The following is a 20091-nucleotide window of genomic DNA, read 5'->3' on the forward strand; positions in this document are numbered from 1 at the left end:
TCCCAGAGAGATCAACCTTAGGGCGGAATGTGTCAGTTCTCAGCCCCTAAACCCTCTGGCCTCACCCGGGAACCGCTGCTCACTAAGCAGATCCCTCCCTCACTAAGGTCTGTCCAGATCCCTCACTAAGGTCTCTCTCCTCAGCCTTCCACCATGGAAAACAGGTAGGACCTCCGATCAAACAGATCTTTAACAGATCAAATCGTCCTTCCACACATGTGGGGACCGTGAGACTACGGGGGACTCGGTGCAGTCTCAGTCTTACCTCCCCAGCAAAATGCAGATGTTACCTGAATATTTACTAGAGGAGCAGTGATAGCGAGAGAGGGGAAAGGGAACCAGTCCCGTGCCAAGGCCTCTCCGAGGCCTGCGACCCGCTACAGACATCAGGGGGCGCCAGAGGCCGGGGAGACCGCCGATCTCGCTCGGCGGCACCGGGTCCCGGGTCCCAGAGCCCCAGTTTTCCCAGCTGAGACCGAGACTGAAACCACGCGTGCTGCCCCGAGGCGCGGGCTGAGGGGCTGCCCGGCTCGGAGCTTCCTGCTCACCTCGGTTTACTGAGATCATCCAGCCCGAGTGGGCCGGCTGCCTTAAAATAGCCTAGCTGCAAAGCCATTAGGAAAGAAAACGTGTGTGTGTGTGTTTATATATGTTTTAATTTATGTATGTTTATATGTATATAATTTAAACTTGTTTATTAGAGTGCATTAAAAAATGGGCTGTCTCTTCTCTATGTTTTTTGTTTGCTTGCCTGCTTGCTCGCTTGTTTGTTTTGAGGCCGGTCTCTGTCAGCCAGGTGGGAGAGCAGTGGCTGGATCACAGCTCATTGCAGCCTCGACCTCCCCAACTCAAGAAATCCTCCACCTCAATTTTTTTTATTTTTTTTTTTTTTGTAGAAAGGAGGTCTGGCTATGTTGCTCAGGCTGATCTCTGCCTCGGCCTCCTAAAGTGCTGGGATTACAGGTGTGAGCCACCGCACCCGACCCTTCTTCTGTTTTAAAAAAGTAAAACATTGGTTTCACCGAGTTCCATAATCTCAGGTTAAATTTGTATCTTTCTGGCTCTGGTTGGGAGTCAGGGGATCAGCATTTACATAATGCTTATGTGGAGGATTTCGGGGAAGTGTGCATTAATACTTCCATTGCCCAAAAGAAATGAGAGTTCTTTAAGAGACCCCTAACATACATATGTACATGTGTGTATGGGGGGTGTCTATTGTAGTATTGTTCATACAAAAAAAAAGTTAACGGCCTGAATATTCATCAGTATGGAACACTTGAATAAATCATGGTACCTCCACGGTGATGGAATGTATGCTGTTAATCAGTAGATCTGCATGTGCCCGTCTGGATAAATGTGCATGAAACATGGCTAGAAAGAAAAAACGCAGTGATCTTTATAATATGATTCCTTTTTTTTTTTTTTTTTTTTTTTTTTTTTTTTTGTGAGACAGAGTCTCGCTCTGTTGCCCAGGCTGGAATGCAGTGGCCGGATCTCAGCTCACTGCAAGCTCCGCCTCCCGGGTTTACGCCATTCGCCTGCCTCAGCCTCCCAAGCAGCTGGGACTACAGGCGCCCGCCACCTCGCCCAGCTAGTTTTTTGTATTATTAGTAGAGACGGGGTTTCACCGGGTTAGCCAGGATGGTCTCGATCTCCTGACCTTGTGATCCGCCCGTCTTGGCCTCCCAAAGTGCTGGGATTACAGGCTTGAGCCACCGCACCCAGCCTGATTCCATTTTTTTAAAGGAAAGAAAGGAAAAGAAAAAAGTATGCAAGAATGTGTGTGTGTTGAAAGGACATGAGGAAAATATGGAATACCTACCTGTGTTGCCATTGGCTACCTCTCTAGGGGGTAGGGTGGAAGGAGATCTTAGTTATTCTTTATACAATGCTAGTTTGCACAGTTGTATAGTTTGACTCACTATAATGCTTTCAAAATGTCAGGCTACCACCTTATGGCAATTAAAATATCTTAATTATTAATTAAACTAAATTTTAAAATAAATTTAATTTAAATTAAACATTAATTAAAAATAAAATGCAATCAAGTATGTAAAAGGAAGAAGGAAAAAAGATCTTTGTTTTGGTTTAAAGCATTGCTACCTCTCAGCAGTGGTGCCATTTCTTATATTGGACATAGACTAAGTGCTCATTAAATAACAGTTATTTTCCAATAACAATTTGACTTTGAGTCAGTTGCTTCCTTTCTCTGGGCCTCATCTACAAAATGAGGATATTAAAGTAGATGATCTTTCAGATCCTTCCCAAACTATGAATTCCAATAATAAGTCATTCCTATGAAAAGAATGTTATCTCGGGACACATTTCAAAGAGAGTAGAACCTGATTGATGGAGTATGTGTTGAGGGATAGTGGTGAGCAGATGGTGGCATGAAGAATTTCTGCTGGGTAGCCAAAGTTATGGCAGGGAAAGATATAAGAGAATCACGATGTGAATCCAATTAAGGCACAATGAGTCTTTGCAATAGGATTTAAGATTTTCCTTTATCTTTGTAATAAGTATGGCATGAAAAAGAGGAGTTGGTGTGGGGGAAAGGCCACTGACAGAGCAAGGGACCACTCCAAATCAGCCTTCTCTGTCGTCAAGAACTGTTGGCCATTGGCGGAGAACTCAGAATAGTGTTTAGTTGCAAAGGGAGGAACGGTCCCTCTGCTGGAGATAGCCTGGACGAGGGGAGGAATCTTAGTTCCTTGTTGCTGCCTCTGGCTTTGTCTCATCACCAGGGCTCTTCTCCCTGTGCTGCTACCACCCCACCCTCTTCCTGCAACTCCTGAAAGACTGGAGACACTCACTGAGGACCAAGAGGCGGACGCGTGACTTGGTGGTGCCGTCCAGGTCTGACATCAGCGAGACGGAGCACTCGTAGGTGCCGTTGTCAGCCATGGTCAGCTGATCGATGGTGATGGAAGCATCGGACTGCTCAACATTGCTGGATATGTTCACCCGATTCTTATAAAGCTCACCATAGATGTAGTCTTTGTTTGAGAACTGCCAGATGACCACCCTTTCCTGGGAGAGAGAAGAAATGGCACTAGGTCTTCACCCAAAGGCCCTTACCTGGTGCTTCCAGCCTGCCCTGACTACCCTCATCCCCCAGTTTCCACGACCCAGAAGCACAGACATGTCAACCCCTCAGAACAAATAGCTCGCATACATGCTGCTAATTTGTGAATTTCTTTTATTATATATATTTTTTTAAATTTATTTTTAAAATGAAAATATTGAAAGAAGTTAGGCAGTTCATACCGCAGTACACATGTGGGTAAATGGGTCCATCCGGGATCCCAGCGCTTTCACCTCTTGTAATCTCCAGCATCTCTCTTATCCATTCCATTTTCTCCATAGCCTATCCTCATTCATTCAGTCTACCAGTATTTACTGACCACTTCCATGTACCAGGTGTCTTGCTGGGCAACCAGCCTTGGCTGCCAAACCCACTTTATTTACTTGACTCTTGCCTTTGGAATGTACTGATTGATTGATAAACTCATCATTTATCAAATTGTATGTGGTAATGGCTAAAATCACAGACTTTCAAGCCAGACTGCTTCAATTCAAATCCGCATTCTGCCATGTACTAATTGGATGACCTTGAGCAAAATGCTTGACCTGTGATTCTGTTAACTCTTCTACAAAATGGAGATGATGACAATAACACCTGCCTCACAGGACTGCAGTGAGAATTAAAGTAGTAGTATATACAAAGCAGACAGGGCATTGTGTGACATGTTAAGTTTCTAGAAGTGCCAGCCATATTATAACTGAGCATCTACTAGGTGTCTGACATTCAAAGATGATAATTCACAAATTCTGCACTCAAAGAGTAATGGAAGTGATAGGCAACCAAATGTTACAACATCTTATGATTATCTCTATGACCCCAGAAGAAAGTATCACTTCCAGACTGGGAAGTCAGGGGAGGCCTCCTCAGATAGGTGACAGTTGCCTTGAATCCTAAAAACAACTAAGAATTTAGCCAGGCAAAGGGCTGGGGTATTGGGAGAGTAAATGTTGGAGTAGGGTTGGGCATTTCAGGCAAAGGAAGAACCACAGAGAAAGAACTAGATGTGGGAAGCAACATATCAACCCCAGTCGTTCAGTATGAATGGAAGTAGGTGTGTGAGTGAGGGACTGGTAAGAGGGTGAGCTTGGGCAGGTGGCAATAAAGATTATAGCTGCTATTTATTGAGTGTATGCTATGTGCTAGGTACTAGTCTATGCACTTGGTGTATATTATCTCATGGAATCTTCACAACACCCATGAAGTAGGTATATGATTATACTCATTTTACAAATGAGGAAGCCAAGGCACCAAGAAGTTAAATGCCTCCCCCAAGTTCACATGTTTAAGTAAATGACAGGGCTGAGGTTTAAACCGGGCATTCTGGCTCCAGAGCCTGAAGTCCGGAGAGGCTACAATGCCAGGTGTCAGACACCGTGTATATCAGACTAAACAGTTTGCATCTACCCTGAAGTACTAGAGAGCCATGTATTTAGGAAGTCAGCTCTCACCACGGGATGGAAAGTGACTTGGAAGGAGAAAAGGGACCATTTAAGAAATCAGTTTAACAATTCAGGTAAAAACTGATGGGTCCTCAGATAAGATTGCGGCAATGCAGATGGAAAGAATAAAATGAATTTGAGGAGTATGAAACGGGGGGCACCAGTGAGACCATGAAACTAAGAGAGGATCCGATGGACAAGGTTAGGGAACGGCAGACCTCCAGGGTGAGAGTTTTTTGGCTTGGATATTTGGTGATGTCATTTCCAAGAGAGGAAACACAAAGGAAGGGAATGTTTTACGAATAAACGATGTGTTCTTTTTACATGTGGGGTGTCTGGAGTGTCGATGGCAGATCCATCTAGGTGGAGGAGTCAGTAAGAGCCAGATGGGTCAGTTTAGTGCAAATGGGGATGAAGGTTTGGGAGCCAATGACATGTCGATGTTCACTGAGACATGGGCTAGATTAAGCCACCCGGGATAAATAAGTAGAGAAATGGCAAGTCTCCAAGTTACTTCATTCAAAGGGTCAAGGAGAGGTCAGAGAGCTAAGAGGAAAAGCCAAGACAAGACTGCCAGAAAGTCAAGACGAGAAGACTCTAAGGTTGGAAAGTGGCTGCCGGTGTGAAATGCTAATGAGAGATGAAGTAAGATGACCGAATGAAGTGTACTGAATTGAGCAAAAAGAGAGGTTGCTGTTGATTTCTGTAGAGCATTAGGTATAGAAGTGAGACCATGATGGACAGAGAGAACGTGGAGACCTGACATCAAGTCTGATGTCTGTGCATGCAGTGTGCTTTGTGCAAATTAGAATAAGGGGCTCTACAACCTGTGCTGGGATACATGGCTTGGCTAATGAAGCACATCCCCTGTGCAGGGTGCAATCTGCCCAACCACAGGCAATAGACCTGGTTGAGGCAGACAGCTCTTTCAGGAAGCTTAGCTGAGAAGTGAGGGAGAAACAAGATGGGAGATGCAAAGGTGTCTCAGGCTGTGGATCAGTCCACAGATACTGGTCTTTCCCAGCTCTGCTCTTTTCTGACCCTGACTGGCTCTGACCAGACCCTCTGCCCACTAACCCTCCTCCCATCATAGATATCCTAAGGCTTCCTCCCTGGATCTCCCCCAAGCTAGAAGACCTGCTAGGACCTGTCACAATAATCTCCTTGAGGGGCTGTATTTAAACCCTTTCTCTGTACTCTTGTAGCGTCTCAAGGCAATTGCCTGAAATCCTTCTGGAAGTAAGCGACCCAGCAGTCAATAAAATAACTTTAGTGTCTACCTTAACACCCAGAAAACTGTCAGGCAGAGACCTCATGTCTGGCCTGCTAAATACATGTGATGGCAAGAGAAGGTGCCCTTTTGCTCCTATAAGCTAAAGGCAGCAGCTCTCCTCTCTGGGATTTTACCCTGGTACTCTGGGTGCAGTCGGGACAGGTGGCTGTGGCCCATCATGGTCCCTTGATGCATCTGACCAAGACTTGCTCTCTTTCCCCATCCGTCCTGCTGCTTGAGGCCTTGACTGTTCTAGGCCACCCCTTATTTCCTGTTAGGGAAAGAGCTAAGTCTTCCCACTCTAAGGTTGGGGACCTAATGCTTATCTCTGCCAGGCACGTTTGCGTTTTAAAAGGAGACATCACTTTTAAACTTATGAATAGATGCTCTACTTCCTAAAATTAAAGAAATGCTAATTTGATGATGAATGAGATGCTTTTTCACTTCTCAGACTGGCAAATAGCAAACACTTTGAGAATGCTCTGTGTTGGAGAAATAGGTGCCCTCACTGTTGGTGGTGAAAATAAAGATTGGGAGACATTTAATGAGAACAATTTGATGTTATTTATCAAAATGTTTAATTCACATACCCTTTGACCCAGAGTTTTAATAATTTATTATACATATGTATATATAGAGAGAGGTACATATAAGGGTATTTATATTTATGCAGCATTATTTGTAGCAGCAAAATATAAGAAACAAACCAAATGTCCATTCATGATACATATAGTACCTTCATAAATTGAAATGCCTTATGCAATGTTGAAAAATGAGATAGATAAATATACTCATATACACAAAGACCCCAAGATGTATTGAGTCGAATGCAAAACAGTATGTGTGTAGTACATGTAAATATACATATTCATATATGCAAATGCATCCATAAAAACATATATTCATGCTTGTATATGCCCTGCCTGGGAATGGAGGAGAGCGGAGGATAGAGGATGAGGGTGTGGGAACAGGGTGGGTGAGACAGAAGAAGCAGGGATGGGAATGAGCCTTCTCAATGCACACTTTTTATGAGGTTTTGATTTTCAAATTATGAGATTATATTATCTATTTAAAAATAGAAATAGAAAATAAAACAAAACTCCTCCACACTTCCCAAAAGAATCCAAACAGGAAAATAAAACCCATAAAATAAAATTTGGCCTCAGAGCAAGGGCTATGCTAATCAAAAAGAGTGACTGACTCACATGATACAATTTAGGTAATTTGAGATTGGCCACCAGAAAGGTATTCTAGGGGCAGGTGACATTTTCAAAATAAAGGTGACATACTCTGGCCCTCCATGAGTCCAACATTCACTGCTCCCTCCCCGCCCACCCCAGCCTGGGTGCTAGTGTTTATTCTATCATTTACGGAAAGACTTCATAGCGCTTGCCTTCTAAGAGGTCCTGGTCAGGTGATAATCATTCCCACGATGTCTGAACTTGTAAAGCATGCTTACCGTATGAGTGATGAGAAGCTTATCCCACTGAATAAGTCCCTCTCGACTGGAGGTGGAAGTGTGGTAGGTGCAGGGCAGGGTGACACTCTTTCCGTGCAAAGCCCGGAGAACATTCTGCGAAGTTTCCACAGAGATGGCATTGACAGTCACCCTGACTGGAAAGAAAATAGGCAGTGGAAGGGAAAAGTAAAGGACATGGACAGACATACCCACTCACTGCTCACTGGACCACTGAGGGAATGCCCAGGGCTGTCCTTGCACCTCCAGCCACAGCTACGGCCACCTTGGCCACCTTGGCCCTGGCAACCAGCTTCTCCTCCAAGACTGTGATGAGGACAAACACATGTGCCTCGGTCCACCTAACTCCACCCCACAGCATCATGAATTGCCTGGCCCTGAACCTCACTCAGCCTTACCTCTTACCAGCTGTGTCAACTTCTCTGAGCCTCAGTTTTCTCCTCAATAAAACAGGAGCTCTAACACTTATTTCCTTGAGTTATTGGGGAAATTAATGGAGATACTATGGGTAAGTATTTTTATTAGCCCCTGGCACATAGAAAACTCTCCATAAACATTACCTGCCATCATTTTGCTTGTGATGATGATGTATTCTCTTATTTAACAAGTATTTATGGAACATTTGTATGTGGTGAAGAATTTTATGAATAAGATTATATCAAGGTAAAGAGATGGGCCCTATTCTCACAGGAGTTTATTTCATATAAGTTTATCGGAACAAAGTAAGGGAAAAGAATGTGACCACACTAGCATCTTTTATCACGCATACTCTTGCCACGTGATATTGCCTCTCTTCCCTCAGGAGGTGGGGTCTGTGAGCCCAGGTGTGCCTGTGACTCCAGTGTAAGGGATCCTATGTGACACTGAGGCCAACTCGTAAGAGGCCATTCATTTCACCTGGTCCCTTGCAATGCTCACCCTGGAAAACCATCAACATTCTGAAGGAAGGTAAGCAGCCACATGGAAAGACAAGTGTCTTTCTGGGACACCAACTGAGGTCCTTTGGGACAGCCAACTTCAACTCCCAGATATGGCAGTGAGCAAACCCAGCCACCCAGCTGTTGGATCTGATGCCATGGGGTGCAGAGCTGAGCTGCCCTGCAGATCCCTGCCCAAATTGAAGACTCAAGAGTAAAATAAAAATTGTTATTGTTTTAAGCACTGAGTTTCAGGGTGGTTTGTTATACAGAATAGATGCTTGGCACAGAGAGCCATCTGGATCCCAGTGGTGAGAACTTTCCAGGCAGAGGCTAACCAAGGGTCAGGCAGGGAGGCAGGAGTCAGCTTAGTCCATGCACAAGGAACAGCAAGGGAACTGGTGTAGTGGTAGGGAAGTGAGTGAGGAGGAGAGATGAAGTGGAAAAATTGCGGGGGGTGGAGGGTCTCGGATTGCATAGAGCAATGTAGCCCTTATTTAGGACTTTGTATTTTGCTCTGAATGAAGTGAAAATGCCCTGGAGAGATTTAGGCAGAGGAAATATATTTGATGTGCTTTTTTTTTTTTTTTTTTTTTTTGAGACAGAGTCTCGCTCTGTTGCCCAGGCTGGAGTGCAGTGGTCCGATCTTGAATCGCCTCCTCCTGCCAGGTTCAAGTGATTCTCCTGCCTCAGCCTCCTCCTGAGTAGCTGGGATTACAGGCATGCACCACCATGCCCAGCTAATTTTGTATTTTTCATAGAGATGAGTTTTCGCCATGTTGGCCAGGCTGGTCTTGAACTCCTGACCTCAGGTGATCTGCCCACCTTGGCCTCCCAAAGTGCTGGGATTGCAGACATGAGCCACCATGCCTGGCCTGACATACATTTTTAAAAGATCATTCTGGCTGATGTGGGGTGAACAGATCAGAGTGTGGTGGGGAACAAGAATGGAAGCAGGGAAATCATGCAAGAGTTGACTTCAATAGTCCAGATGAGGGCTAACGTCTTAGACACAGGTGATGGTGGTGGAGGTGGTGAGAAGTGATCCAAATTGGAATGTATTTAGAAGGTAGGACCAATGGGATTTGACTGCAGGCTAGATTTGGCGTGTTAGAGGAAAACAGGAGTCAGGAATAGATAGAAGGATTTGGCCTGAGCAACTGGAAGAATAGAATTGTCATTTACTGAAATGACAACAGTTAGGGAAGGAAGAAGTTTCAGGGGGCAGATCAGGAGTTTGTTTGAGGACTTGCAAAGTTTGAGATGCTCCTTAGGCACCCTGGTGGAGGTGGCAGTGAGGCAATTATGTGAGTCTGGAGTGCCACAGAGGCACGTAATGGAGATACAACTTTGAGAGTCACCGGCTCTCCATCATTTAAGGTCAGAGGATGTTGAGGATCACCAAAGAAGTGCATGAAGATAGGAAAGACATGTGGGACTGAACCCTGGGACACTCCTGTGCTTCATGATGGAGGAAATTAGGAGGAATCAGTAAGGGAGAAGTAGGAAAATCTGGCTAGGGAGATAGGAAGAGAACCAAGAGCAGAAAAAGTTTCTTGAAAGCAAAGGAGGTCAGCTACTCAAATGCTGCTGACATGCTCAACCAGGGAGCTGAGGGCAGAGATATGGTCACTGGATGTGGCCACACGGAGGTGACCTTGGCATGAGTGGATGCAGTGGAGTGGTGGGGATAGAGCCTGAAAGGAGTGAGTTCAAGAGCTGATGGGACAAGAGGAAGCAGACAGTGTTTGCTGGAAAGTGGAGAGAGCAGGGGGACTGTAGCAGCTAAAGGAGGCTATAGGGTCAAGAGGAGTTTATGCCCTTTTTTCCAAAATATGTGTATGATGATTTTAAAAATACATTTACACTGTTTGTTGATGATCAGAATGAGCCAAGAGACAATGGGGACAGAAATGATGTCCTTGTAGGGCAAATGGGGCTGGGGGTATGGTGCTATGGGAGGACAGACCTTAGAAGGGATCCCAGGCTGTCCACCCACTGTAACAGGATGTGGCTAAAGATGCAAGTGGGCTGGTAGATTTGGTGGCAGAAGGGTGAGCAAGTTCTTTCTGAGTGTTCCCATGATGATGGTGCAGCATAAAGAAGGCAAATGTCCTGCTGAAGACCCCCCAGCTGGAAGACTCCACTATCCAGTCAAATTCTAACTGGATTAACACACTTCTCTTTCAAAATGCAAATCGCTCCTGGGGAACAGTGAAGCATTTGGGTTGTTCATACTTCAGTATGCAGTATTTCATAAGGTGAAAGTCAGCCACCCTCCCAGAATGTGCACTGTGCAGTGAGGGCCATGTGAGCGCCTGGGGTGAGCTTCTATATCAGGTATTATTGGATATTGGGAGTGAGAGAGACAGGAAGATGTCAAAAGACAGGTTACCCCTCTGGTATTTGCATATTTTCCTCATGGTGACGCCAGTGCCAGAAGCCCCTGAAAATTCATTCAAATGCTGGCTTCCTGAGTCACTGATGTTGTTCCAGAAGGTGATTCCAAAGTGGCCAGGACTTATCAAATGACCCTCCATGTGACTGGTGGTCTTTCCACCACCTTCATCTATCAGAAAACTGTCGCTGGCCAGGCACAGTGGCTGGTGCCTGTAATCCCAGCACTTTGCGAGGCCGAGGTAGAGGGACAACCTGAGGTCAGGAGTTCAAGACCAGGCTGGCCAACATGGTAAAACCTTGCCTCTACTAAAAATACAAAAAATTAGCCGACTGTGGTGGTGCACGCCTGTAGTCCCAGCTACTCGGGAGGCTGAGGCAGGAGAATCGCTTGAACCTGGGAGGTAGAGGCTGCAGTGAGCTGAGATTGCACCACTGCACTCCAACCTGGGTGACAGAGCAAGACTCCACTTCCAAAAAAAAAAAAAAAAAAAAAGAAAGAAAGAAAGAAAAGAAAAGAAAACACATTTGTCATCATTACTAACAAGTCACCCTTCATCAAAAGGTTATTTGCTTGAATGGAGCCCTCTATTGCCATCTGCCCAGCTCCCAGCTATAGCAGACAGCCCATCTAGATATCATTCCTCATGTGCCTGGTGTCGTCATGGTAACTGCCACCTATCTTTACCTCACCTCTTCTGTCCTTGCCTGGACCAGGGCATTTTCCCTGGAGCTTTGTCCTCAGGGTGACCACTCTCAAGCCTCTCCATGACCTTTACACTGATTCTGTTCTTGTCTATCACCCTGGCCACAGACTACACATTAAGGGACTTCTGCCACTGGCAGAACCTAAATGGCCCATGCACCGTTGGTCCCCCAAACTCAAGCACATTCTATCTGATAGTAACAATTCTCACTTTTGAATCAAAGAGAACCAACCCACTAAGTCATTCCTTTAGACGATGGAGTGTCTAATTACCTGCTCACTCAAGATTAAAGGGATGTTAAGTCAACCATCAGTGAATGAAAAATGAGTCACTCTATTGAGTGTTCTCAATTACTGTTAATCTCATGTTATATTAAGTACATCTCAATGGTACAGGCACCATACAGGTATTTTACAGATAGTCTCTCATTTATTTTCATACTCTCTTTAATGACAGACATTTGTATTTTCCCTATTTTACTGGTGACATAATTGAGGTTCCAGAAGGTTAAACCCTTTGCTCTATCTAGATGTGACAGCTAGCAAATGGCAGAGCTGCTGGCAAGTCCTCAGATAGAGGCAGCCCTAGTGAGGGTATAGAGCTGCTGCTCAACAGTCAGGGAAAAGTGCTAATTGTTGCCTGCAGGGACCGGGGGATGGTGTTTTCCTTGGCTGTCAACAGAATCTATTTCCTATTTTGTTCCTTGACCACATCACACCCCTCAATCTTGTCACAGAAACTCTTCTGCTTTCTTCAGTCAACCAACAAGTATTTAATATGTGCCTAGCATATAAAACCAGCCCCCTGCTCTACTCAGGGAGATAAGATAGATGCCCACAAAGCCATCTTCTTACCCTGGCAAAGTTAATGGACATAGACTACCTCCACACATACACTTAGATCCTCTTAACCGAATGCTAAGTACAGTATTTGCTCATAGAAGAGAATTCAATGTGACCTTTATATAGGAAAAGAACTAGGGCTGGCAACTGCATAGAAACAACACCCACTATTCTCTAGCACCTGACAGTTCTCAGGAGCCTCGCATCCTTGTGAGAGGCGAGACTCCGCCAAATGGAATGGCCGAATTGGCTGTATTCAGATTCTCTGAACATCCCCTTCCCAGGAGGGCAATACACTCCCATCATCCAATCCTACCACTTATTCTTTCTGTCTCCCAGCTCTCCCTTTCTTCTGGTTCAGAAACATCCCTTCGATACTTTAATCCTGGAGCGTGTACCGCTCTGTATCGCACAACTTCTCCATGGCCATTTCAGGAGGCAGCATGGCATAGAATTTGAATGCACAGGTCCTAGAACAAGAATGCTTCCGTTGGAACTCTGGTTCCTTTCTTTACTACACGTATAACCATGAGCAGTTTCCTTAAGCTCTCTGTGCCACAGAGTTTTCCTTTGAGAAATGGGTTGTGTGAGAATTAAGTGACATGAAATGGGTACTTTGTTTAGAATAGTTCCTAACTCATAATCAATAAATGATGGTTACTATTACTTATATTTTTCATATTGAGCCACTTCTGCTTCCTTATCTCATACTCTGCTGTGGAGGTGCATCCTTGGTAGAAGTTAATCACAAGAGGCAGCACTCACCATCACCATGGGTGAGCTGTCAAAAAAGAATAGTAATTGCTAATGATAATAACTAAAGAATAGATCAATTTTAGAGATCATTATAACAGAGAGTTAAAATCCATTTTATGTTATTAGACCTGTGAAGGAAGAAACAGAAATGAATGAATAAGAAAGAGCTCATAAAGAAAAAAAAAAACAGCCGGGTGTGGTGGCTCACTCCTGTAATCCCAGCACTTTGGGAGGCCAAGGCAGGCGAATCGCCTGAGCTCAGGAATTGGAGACCAGCCTGAGCAACAAGGTGAAACCCCGTCTCTACTAAACTACAAAAATTAGCCAGGCATGGCAGCGTGCGCCTGTAGTTCTTACTCAGGAGACTGAGGGAGGAGAATTGCTTGAACCCAGGAGGTGGAGGTTGCATTGAGCCAAGATCGTGCCACTGCACCGCAGCCTGGGTGACAGAGCGAGACTCCGTCTCAAAAAAAAAAAAAACTTGCACAAATATGGAGCACTCTTTCAAAGTTATTTGTAAACCTGAGAAGGATCTTAAAAAGCTCATCCCATGCCCTGAGGCACACTTACATTTTCCATAATTTGAGACGAGAAGTTATTCCGTGTTTAAAAACTTTATGCCAACAGCCATCTTGGGAATCCTTCATAGTTAGCCTAAATCCTTTCCACCCATTCAGTCAATAGCCTCTTGTTCTGACATTACTGGCAATGAAGACATTTGGCTGGACTTTTTAATAATTTCCCATTGTAAGTTTAGAGGCTTCTGATGTTTGCAATCACCAGCTTTTTCACTTCCATCTGGAATAAATCCAATTTCTTTTACTTCTTTCCACAGGCTTTATGCTTATTAGCGCTGCTTCCCTCATTTTCTCTTCCGGGGGTCTTTGCATCCCTACTCAGTGAATGAGACCAAAGCACCAGGTAGGACATCTAAGCTGGGATGAGGAAGTTGAGAAGTGAAGCTCATTTTTAGAGTCTTCCAGCTCCCTCGCTTTCTACTTCCTTGTCTAGGTCGGCATTCAGTATCACGTCTCCAGTTGCCCAGAGCCCACCCTCCTCCCAGTAGTTGTGGCTCTCCCATCCAGTCACTCCCTTTGCCCTATGCCCGTCATGCTGTAGACATTTTCTTTCTTCCATCCTCTCTCCCCTACTCTCCTTGTCAAGGCTGAGCTCTTCTGATGGTCAAGAAGAGCATCCATCCTATAAGCTAATTTACTGTAAGGTGTTACTAACTAATAATGTATCAATGTGTTAGCCTCCAGGGGTATACAAGTTAGAAGTGCAAGCGCCTTTACTTGCAAGGAAGGAATCATAACAATCTCTTGCGTGATAGCACATGCATTGTCCTAAAGAAGATGCCTCAACCTTCCCAAGAAGAATTGATAACTCTGTCCTTTGCGTCACCTACTACCCATGGCTTCCTGCCTCCTAGTGCTTCTCTCTTGTAAAACTTTATTATACAATACAGCAGCATGGCCAAGAGCACAAATGCTGGAGCCAAACTATACAGGTTGGAACCCTCTTTCTTACTTTTCCTAACTGTGTAACTTTACGCAACTGAATTAACTTCTCTGGGCTTCAGTTTCCTCAACTGTAAAGTGAGCGTCATCATATTATCTAACTCCAGGTTGTGAGAGGGTTGAATGACTTCACATAAAGTGCACATCCTTTACCCTGGGACATAAAGGACTCTACAGGCAATCTAGGTTGTCAAGTCTCTCTCCTCCACTGCCCTGTGTTTTCTCCATCTTCATATCCCCAGAGCTCAGCAAAGTGCCTAACACGTAAAAGGTCTCAATATGTGCTTTCTGACAGCAAATGAATGAGTTATAAAGAATTTAAGCTTACAGGATGGGTAGGATTTAAAACCAGAGAAACTTGGTGGAAGAACCTATTCAATGAATTGCTGGAAACTGACCAAAAGTAAAATAAAGGACCAAAGGAGCCCCAGAGATGGGAAGTGGAGTCTGCAAGATACCCCAGCTGGAAATGGGAGAGGTTATTTCCCCTCCCTAAGGGGGTCGGTATGGGGAGCCAGCTTGAGGTCTCAATGATTGCTTGTAAAAAATTAAGGTTTATTAAGAAGATAATAAACGATCTCTTGAGAACTAAATGGAAAGTAATACATTGGAAGATAATGAAATGCTTGATGGAACCGGCGGCTTGAGGCATACATAGCACATTATGTGAGCCCTTGGGAAATTGGCATTAATGCCTCCACTTAGGAAAATCCATTTGCTCAGAGAAACCACGTTCTTAGGGAGGAGATTCTGGAGGCCAGAAGGGACCCAGCCAGCCCCAGGACCAAGTACTATGCTCTGGTGTTGAGAAAGTGCTGGTCTCTAGGGAGAAGAAGGCAGTTCGCACACACAGGTTGATTTGTCCTTCCTTTATAGGCAGGGGTAACAGCCCCTGCAGGCTCTCAAACTGGCCCCTGAGAGAGGAGAGATTGAGAGGCTGGGAGGGAGGTGGTTTAGGGCTCAATAAATGTTGAACCGTTCATTCAACATGATTCTTTAGGCATCTATAAATTCAGATCAATCCAATAAAATTCTCCTAATGTCCTAGTTTAGTGCAAGGCACCAGGAAAATGATCAGAGGTATGTCCACACTCCATCTTGGAAGCCCACCAGGACCACCCCAGCCCTTCCTGCTGGTTAGCTTTCCCGAGCCACTTCGGGCAGATGTGTCCCAGGCACATGTAGTTCTCATGTTGATATGGGCTGTGCATCAGGCTCCTTCACTCAACAGATGGCAGGCTCCTTGGAGCAGGGTCTGAGTCTCAGACTTCTCTTATATCCACCACTCGTCGGCTCGACCCGCGTGTCTACACTGAGCTGGGTCCTAATAAGGTCTTGTTGATTGAGTAGTCTGTGGCACAATCTCTACTTAGGAAGCAGTCAGAAGTTACTGTCAGCCAGCATCCTAATAGAGCCTAATTAAGTGTTAAAGTGCAAGTGTTAAGAGAATGAGGCGTGTAGGGGGAGAGGGGAGGAGCTGAGTTAAAACCAGGAAAAGATATTTAATGGAAGGCTTATGGAGGAGGTAGAACTTGACATAGCTCCCAAGGGATTCAATTCACGGTGCAGGACTGCATATATAAGGGAACAAAGCAGGATGCAAAACTGTACATACAACAGTGTCCCAATCCCACACAATCACAGACAGAGAGACAGAGAATATTTCTAGAAGAAAATATACCAAAATACAGTACTAATAACAGTTATCTGTGGCTTCTGAGATCATGGAGCAATCTGAGATTTCTTCTATGTGTACTTTCCTTTCCCAAATGCTCTGTAACAAACATACATCCCTCTTTTAACAATAAAGCCAACTAGGAGGTGAAGAAGTAGAGACAGTGAGGGCAGCCTATTTTGTCAGGAGCTCACCTAACACTGGACGACGAGAAAGCTGAGACCAGAGGGGCACAGAGGATCCTGAGCAGATTTCTTTAGCCCCTCTGGGATTGAAGATGGAGAGACAGGGGTGGGTTTGTAGGTTATAGAGAAGGTGCTCCCAGCAAGGAAGAGACTGAAAGTGCAGGAGACACCAGATGGAGCAAGACCTTAGCCTGGGAGGGGACCTGAGAGGAGGCGAAGGGCCAGGGCACAGGTGGAAAGCCAGCTTTGCTCACAGGAAGTGTCACCTGCTCCCCAAGTGCAGACAGATATGTCAGTGGGCAGGTGCAGGGCGTGAGCTCTAGCCAACGGATAAACATTTTATGCTCCTCTCCCAGTGAACTTTGTGATGGCCCTAATGGGAAGCGTCTGTCTGTCGCCATGTTCTGCCCATGCCCAGTGTTTATGGCATCCCTGACTCAGCAGGGCAGAAAAGGAGGAAGCAGCCCAAAGGTTACTGGGTAGGAGAGGAGAGGGAAACACCTCAGGAAGGAGGCGGGTTCCAAGCCTGACGGTTGGTGCCCCAGGCAGAGAGGAGAAAGGGTGATCTGGGAACAGAGACAAGCCCCACAGAGCAAGCAGAGAGAAGACGATGGAGGGCCAAACCTGAGTGCTGCCAACCTGGGGTGGCTTGAGGGGCAACTGAACTTCCCCGCAAGTCCACTATGTCCTACACCAGCTGTTGGGATACTGAAACTTCCATCATTGACAGAAGGCACAGAAGCTCCTGCTAAAATGCAGGTGATGTCTGAGAGGCAGGGAAGACACACTAAGTGACCTTCTCTAAGTCACCTTAACCTGTGGATTCATCCATCTCCCTAACTAGCTAACACCTCTTATCTATCAAACCCAGGAAAGGAAAGTGAGGCAGGACCATTCTGAGAGAAGCAAGTGAGATTAGGAACGTGGAGCTTGGAGACAAGCAGGGGCAGCCTGGAGGAGGAAGAAAAGCAGGAAAGGCAGGATAGGAAATGGTGAAGCCAGCCAGCCTGCTGCCAGGGGAGGTTCAGAAAGGTCGGCACTCATTCATTAACACCTATCCAGCAAATGGCTGCTGGGAGCCTGTGTCCTGGGCACTATGCCAGACTCCGGGAATACAACGTGGGGCAGTGACAGATGCAGTTCCTGCTCTCACACGTTCACTGTTCCAGGGACGGTGTAATAAATAAATAATCATAGAAAGAAATATAAAACCACCACAGTAACAAGTGTCATGCATTTGATGGGAGGATATAACAGAGAGGGTACCCTGAGGAAGGGCCTTTTGAGCTGAGATTGAAACATAAGCAGGAGTGAATCATGAGAAAATAGGAAAAGAGGTGTGAGGGAAGGGCATCGTGCAGAGGTCAGGGGGTGGCAGAAGGCGAGGCCTGTTTCAGAAACTAACACAAGCCAGTGTGTAGCTATGGCACCAGGGAGGTTTTTGGGGGTATATGATTCCCCATATGATATCCTTTAGCCTCCCACTATCAATCCAAGTAAACTTGTCCAAATACAGGACAAATAAAAACAGCTTCCTTGTCTCATCCAAGTAGTTGAGGACAAATCCTGCTATGCGCCCTTTCAGCCAGATTTCCTGCCCCCATCAAGACCCTCCTACAAGCAACTCAAATCACACCATACATGGCCAGTGCAGCCAGAAATGTGGGCTGGGCCTGACCCTTATCTGAGTCTTTATCCTAACAGTCATGGGAAGTTATGGAAGGGCTTTAAGCAGAGGTAGTGACATGGTCATGATTTTATTTTACAAGATCATTCTGGCTCCAGGGTAGAGAGCAGTTAGGAGAAGGGCAAACAGACTCAGGAGGCAAGCGAGGCAGCTGTGGCAGTAGCTTAGGCGAGGCAGTGTAGAGCAGGAGGTGGCAGAGGAAATGGAGAAAAACGGGCAGACTGAAGAAATGCTGGAGAGCTAAAATCATCACACAAAGTGATGATCTGAATTTGTAGGTGGGGGACAAAGAGATCAAGGGTGATGTGGCGGTTTTAAAATGTGGTACCCAAATTCTTTTAAACTGTTCTCATGAAAAGGTGTTCTTATTCTCTCCCTTGAGTTGGGTTCTGTGACTGCTTCTCAACAGAATATGACAGAAGCGATGCTGGGTCAGTTCCTGGGCTTTGCCTTAAGAAACCAGCAGCTTTAACTTCTTGTCTCTTTAGATGTTTACTCTTGAAATCCAGCCATCACGTTATGAGGAGGCACAAGCTCGTCTGTGGAGAGGCCCCTGGAGAGAGGAACTAGACTATATACCAGTTTGTTAGCCAGTGAGTGCATCATCTTGGAAGTGGGTCTTCCAATGCTGGTTAAGCCAACCCAGCTGATACTGCATAAAGCAAAGACAAGCTGTCCCTGCCAAGCACCACCCAAATTGCTAATTTAAGAGCAAAATAAATGATTACTATTATTTTAAGTCACTAAATGTTGGAGTGATTTATTACACAGCAATAGGAAATGTAACAGATAACTGCTAGGTTTCTGGTTTTCCTTCCTGAATAGACAGTTTGTCATTTATTGAGAGAGGTTTGGGGACCCAGGTTTGGGGACAAAGATCATGAGTTTTGTTTTCAGTTTGAGAGTTCGCAGTGTTCCGCAAATCTAGGTTGAGAAGTCATGTGGGCTGTTGGACTTGTGAGACAATAGCTCAGGAGAGATGTTGAGTTTGAAGACAGAAATTTATAAGTCAGCTGGGAATGGGTGGCAACTAAAGCTTTGGAAGTGGAGGTGGACGTAGAGTGACAATAGGAGAGCCTGGGGGACTCTGACATTTCATGGTAGGGCAGAGGAGAATGAGGCTGCTAAGGAGACATGGAAAGATCAAGTCCAGAGATGTAGGAGGAGAACAAGGAGAGGAAGTCTCATGGGAACCAACAGAATAGAGTGTTTCAGGAACGAGGGAGAGATTAGCCAGGTCAAACACTGCCAGGATTACAAGTACATGCTGGGCCAGGCACACTTTCCCCAGGCTTCCTGGTGACCAGCATCACAATAGGCAGCATGATTGTATTACCAAAAAGCCCTGAGAAGGGACTCTGCTGGGCAAAGGCAAGATGAGGATCACACCTGTGCCTATGAACCAATTCTTCCCTAGGGCCTTGCTTCTCAGACTCTGTGGTCCCTGGACCAGGAGTATCATCCGCTGGGAGCTCATTAGAAATGCAGAATCTCAGGTCCTACCCTGGACATACTGAAGCATCTGCATTTTAACAAGATCCTCAGATGACTTGTATGCACACTAATGTGGGAGAACGCATACAATCGAGCCCCCTAAATTGAGGGAATTGGACAGTAACTCAGAGAAGCAGTCAGATGACGCAAAACGGAGCTGAAAGTCACACGCAGTGTATTAGAGGCAACTGTTCATTAAACCGACTTTTCCTCAAGTTCCAATTTGTGTGTCTACACCTAGACTGCACATCAGAATCACCTGGGTAACTTTTCAACAACCAAAGAAAAACCCAGACCCTGCCCCTCTGGATCCTGACTCAGAAGGTATGGGGGAGACTGGGCATCTGTATTTTCACGTTAGGCTGATGGGCAACCAAGGTTGAGAGCCACTGGCCTAAACTATTATTCTTCCTCTTCTGAACACTTACCCCTCTTAAATGGACCATTCATTACATCCTTTCTCCATTGAGGCTGGGACTGAGACTACAGTAGGACATTTTAATCCTGATTGCATCTCTGACAGGCAGGCACCTTTCCCAGGTTAAAGTTCTCCTGAGTTTTTCTCATTTAACTTAGAAAAACAAGGAAGCTTTCTCTCATTCTAGGAAGGTGGGGTGTGTAAGTAAGTGTGTGTGTG

General features: G+C 45.4%; 1 protein-coding gene across 1 annotated transcript in view; it reads right to left on the reverse strand.

Annotated features, from left to right (window-relative positions):
- GPA33 (glycoprotein A33) overlaps window positions 1-20091 on the reverse strand; it is a 38783-nt gene that overhangs the window by 15011 nt on the left and 3681 nt on the right. The window contains exons 2-3 of the mRNA XM_010371801.2: window positions 7257-7411; window positions 2814-3030 (exon numbers count right to left, since the gene is read on the reverse strand). Of these exons, the coding sequence (XP_010370103.1) occupies window positions 2814-3030; window positions 7257-7411 (372 nt within the window). The remainder of the gene's footprint in view (window positions 1-2813; window positions 3031-7256; window positions 7412-20091) is intronic.

The sequence above is a fragment of the Rhinopithecus roxellana genome, chromosome 8 (genome assembly GCF_007565055.1).
Source record: "Rhinopithecus roxellana isolate Shanxi Qingling chromosome 8, ASM756505v1, whole genome shotgun sequence".
Taxonomy (NCBI): Eukaryota; Metazoa; Chordata; class Mammalia; order Primates; family Cercopithecidae; genus Rhinopithecus; species Rhinopithecus roxellana.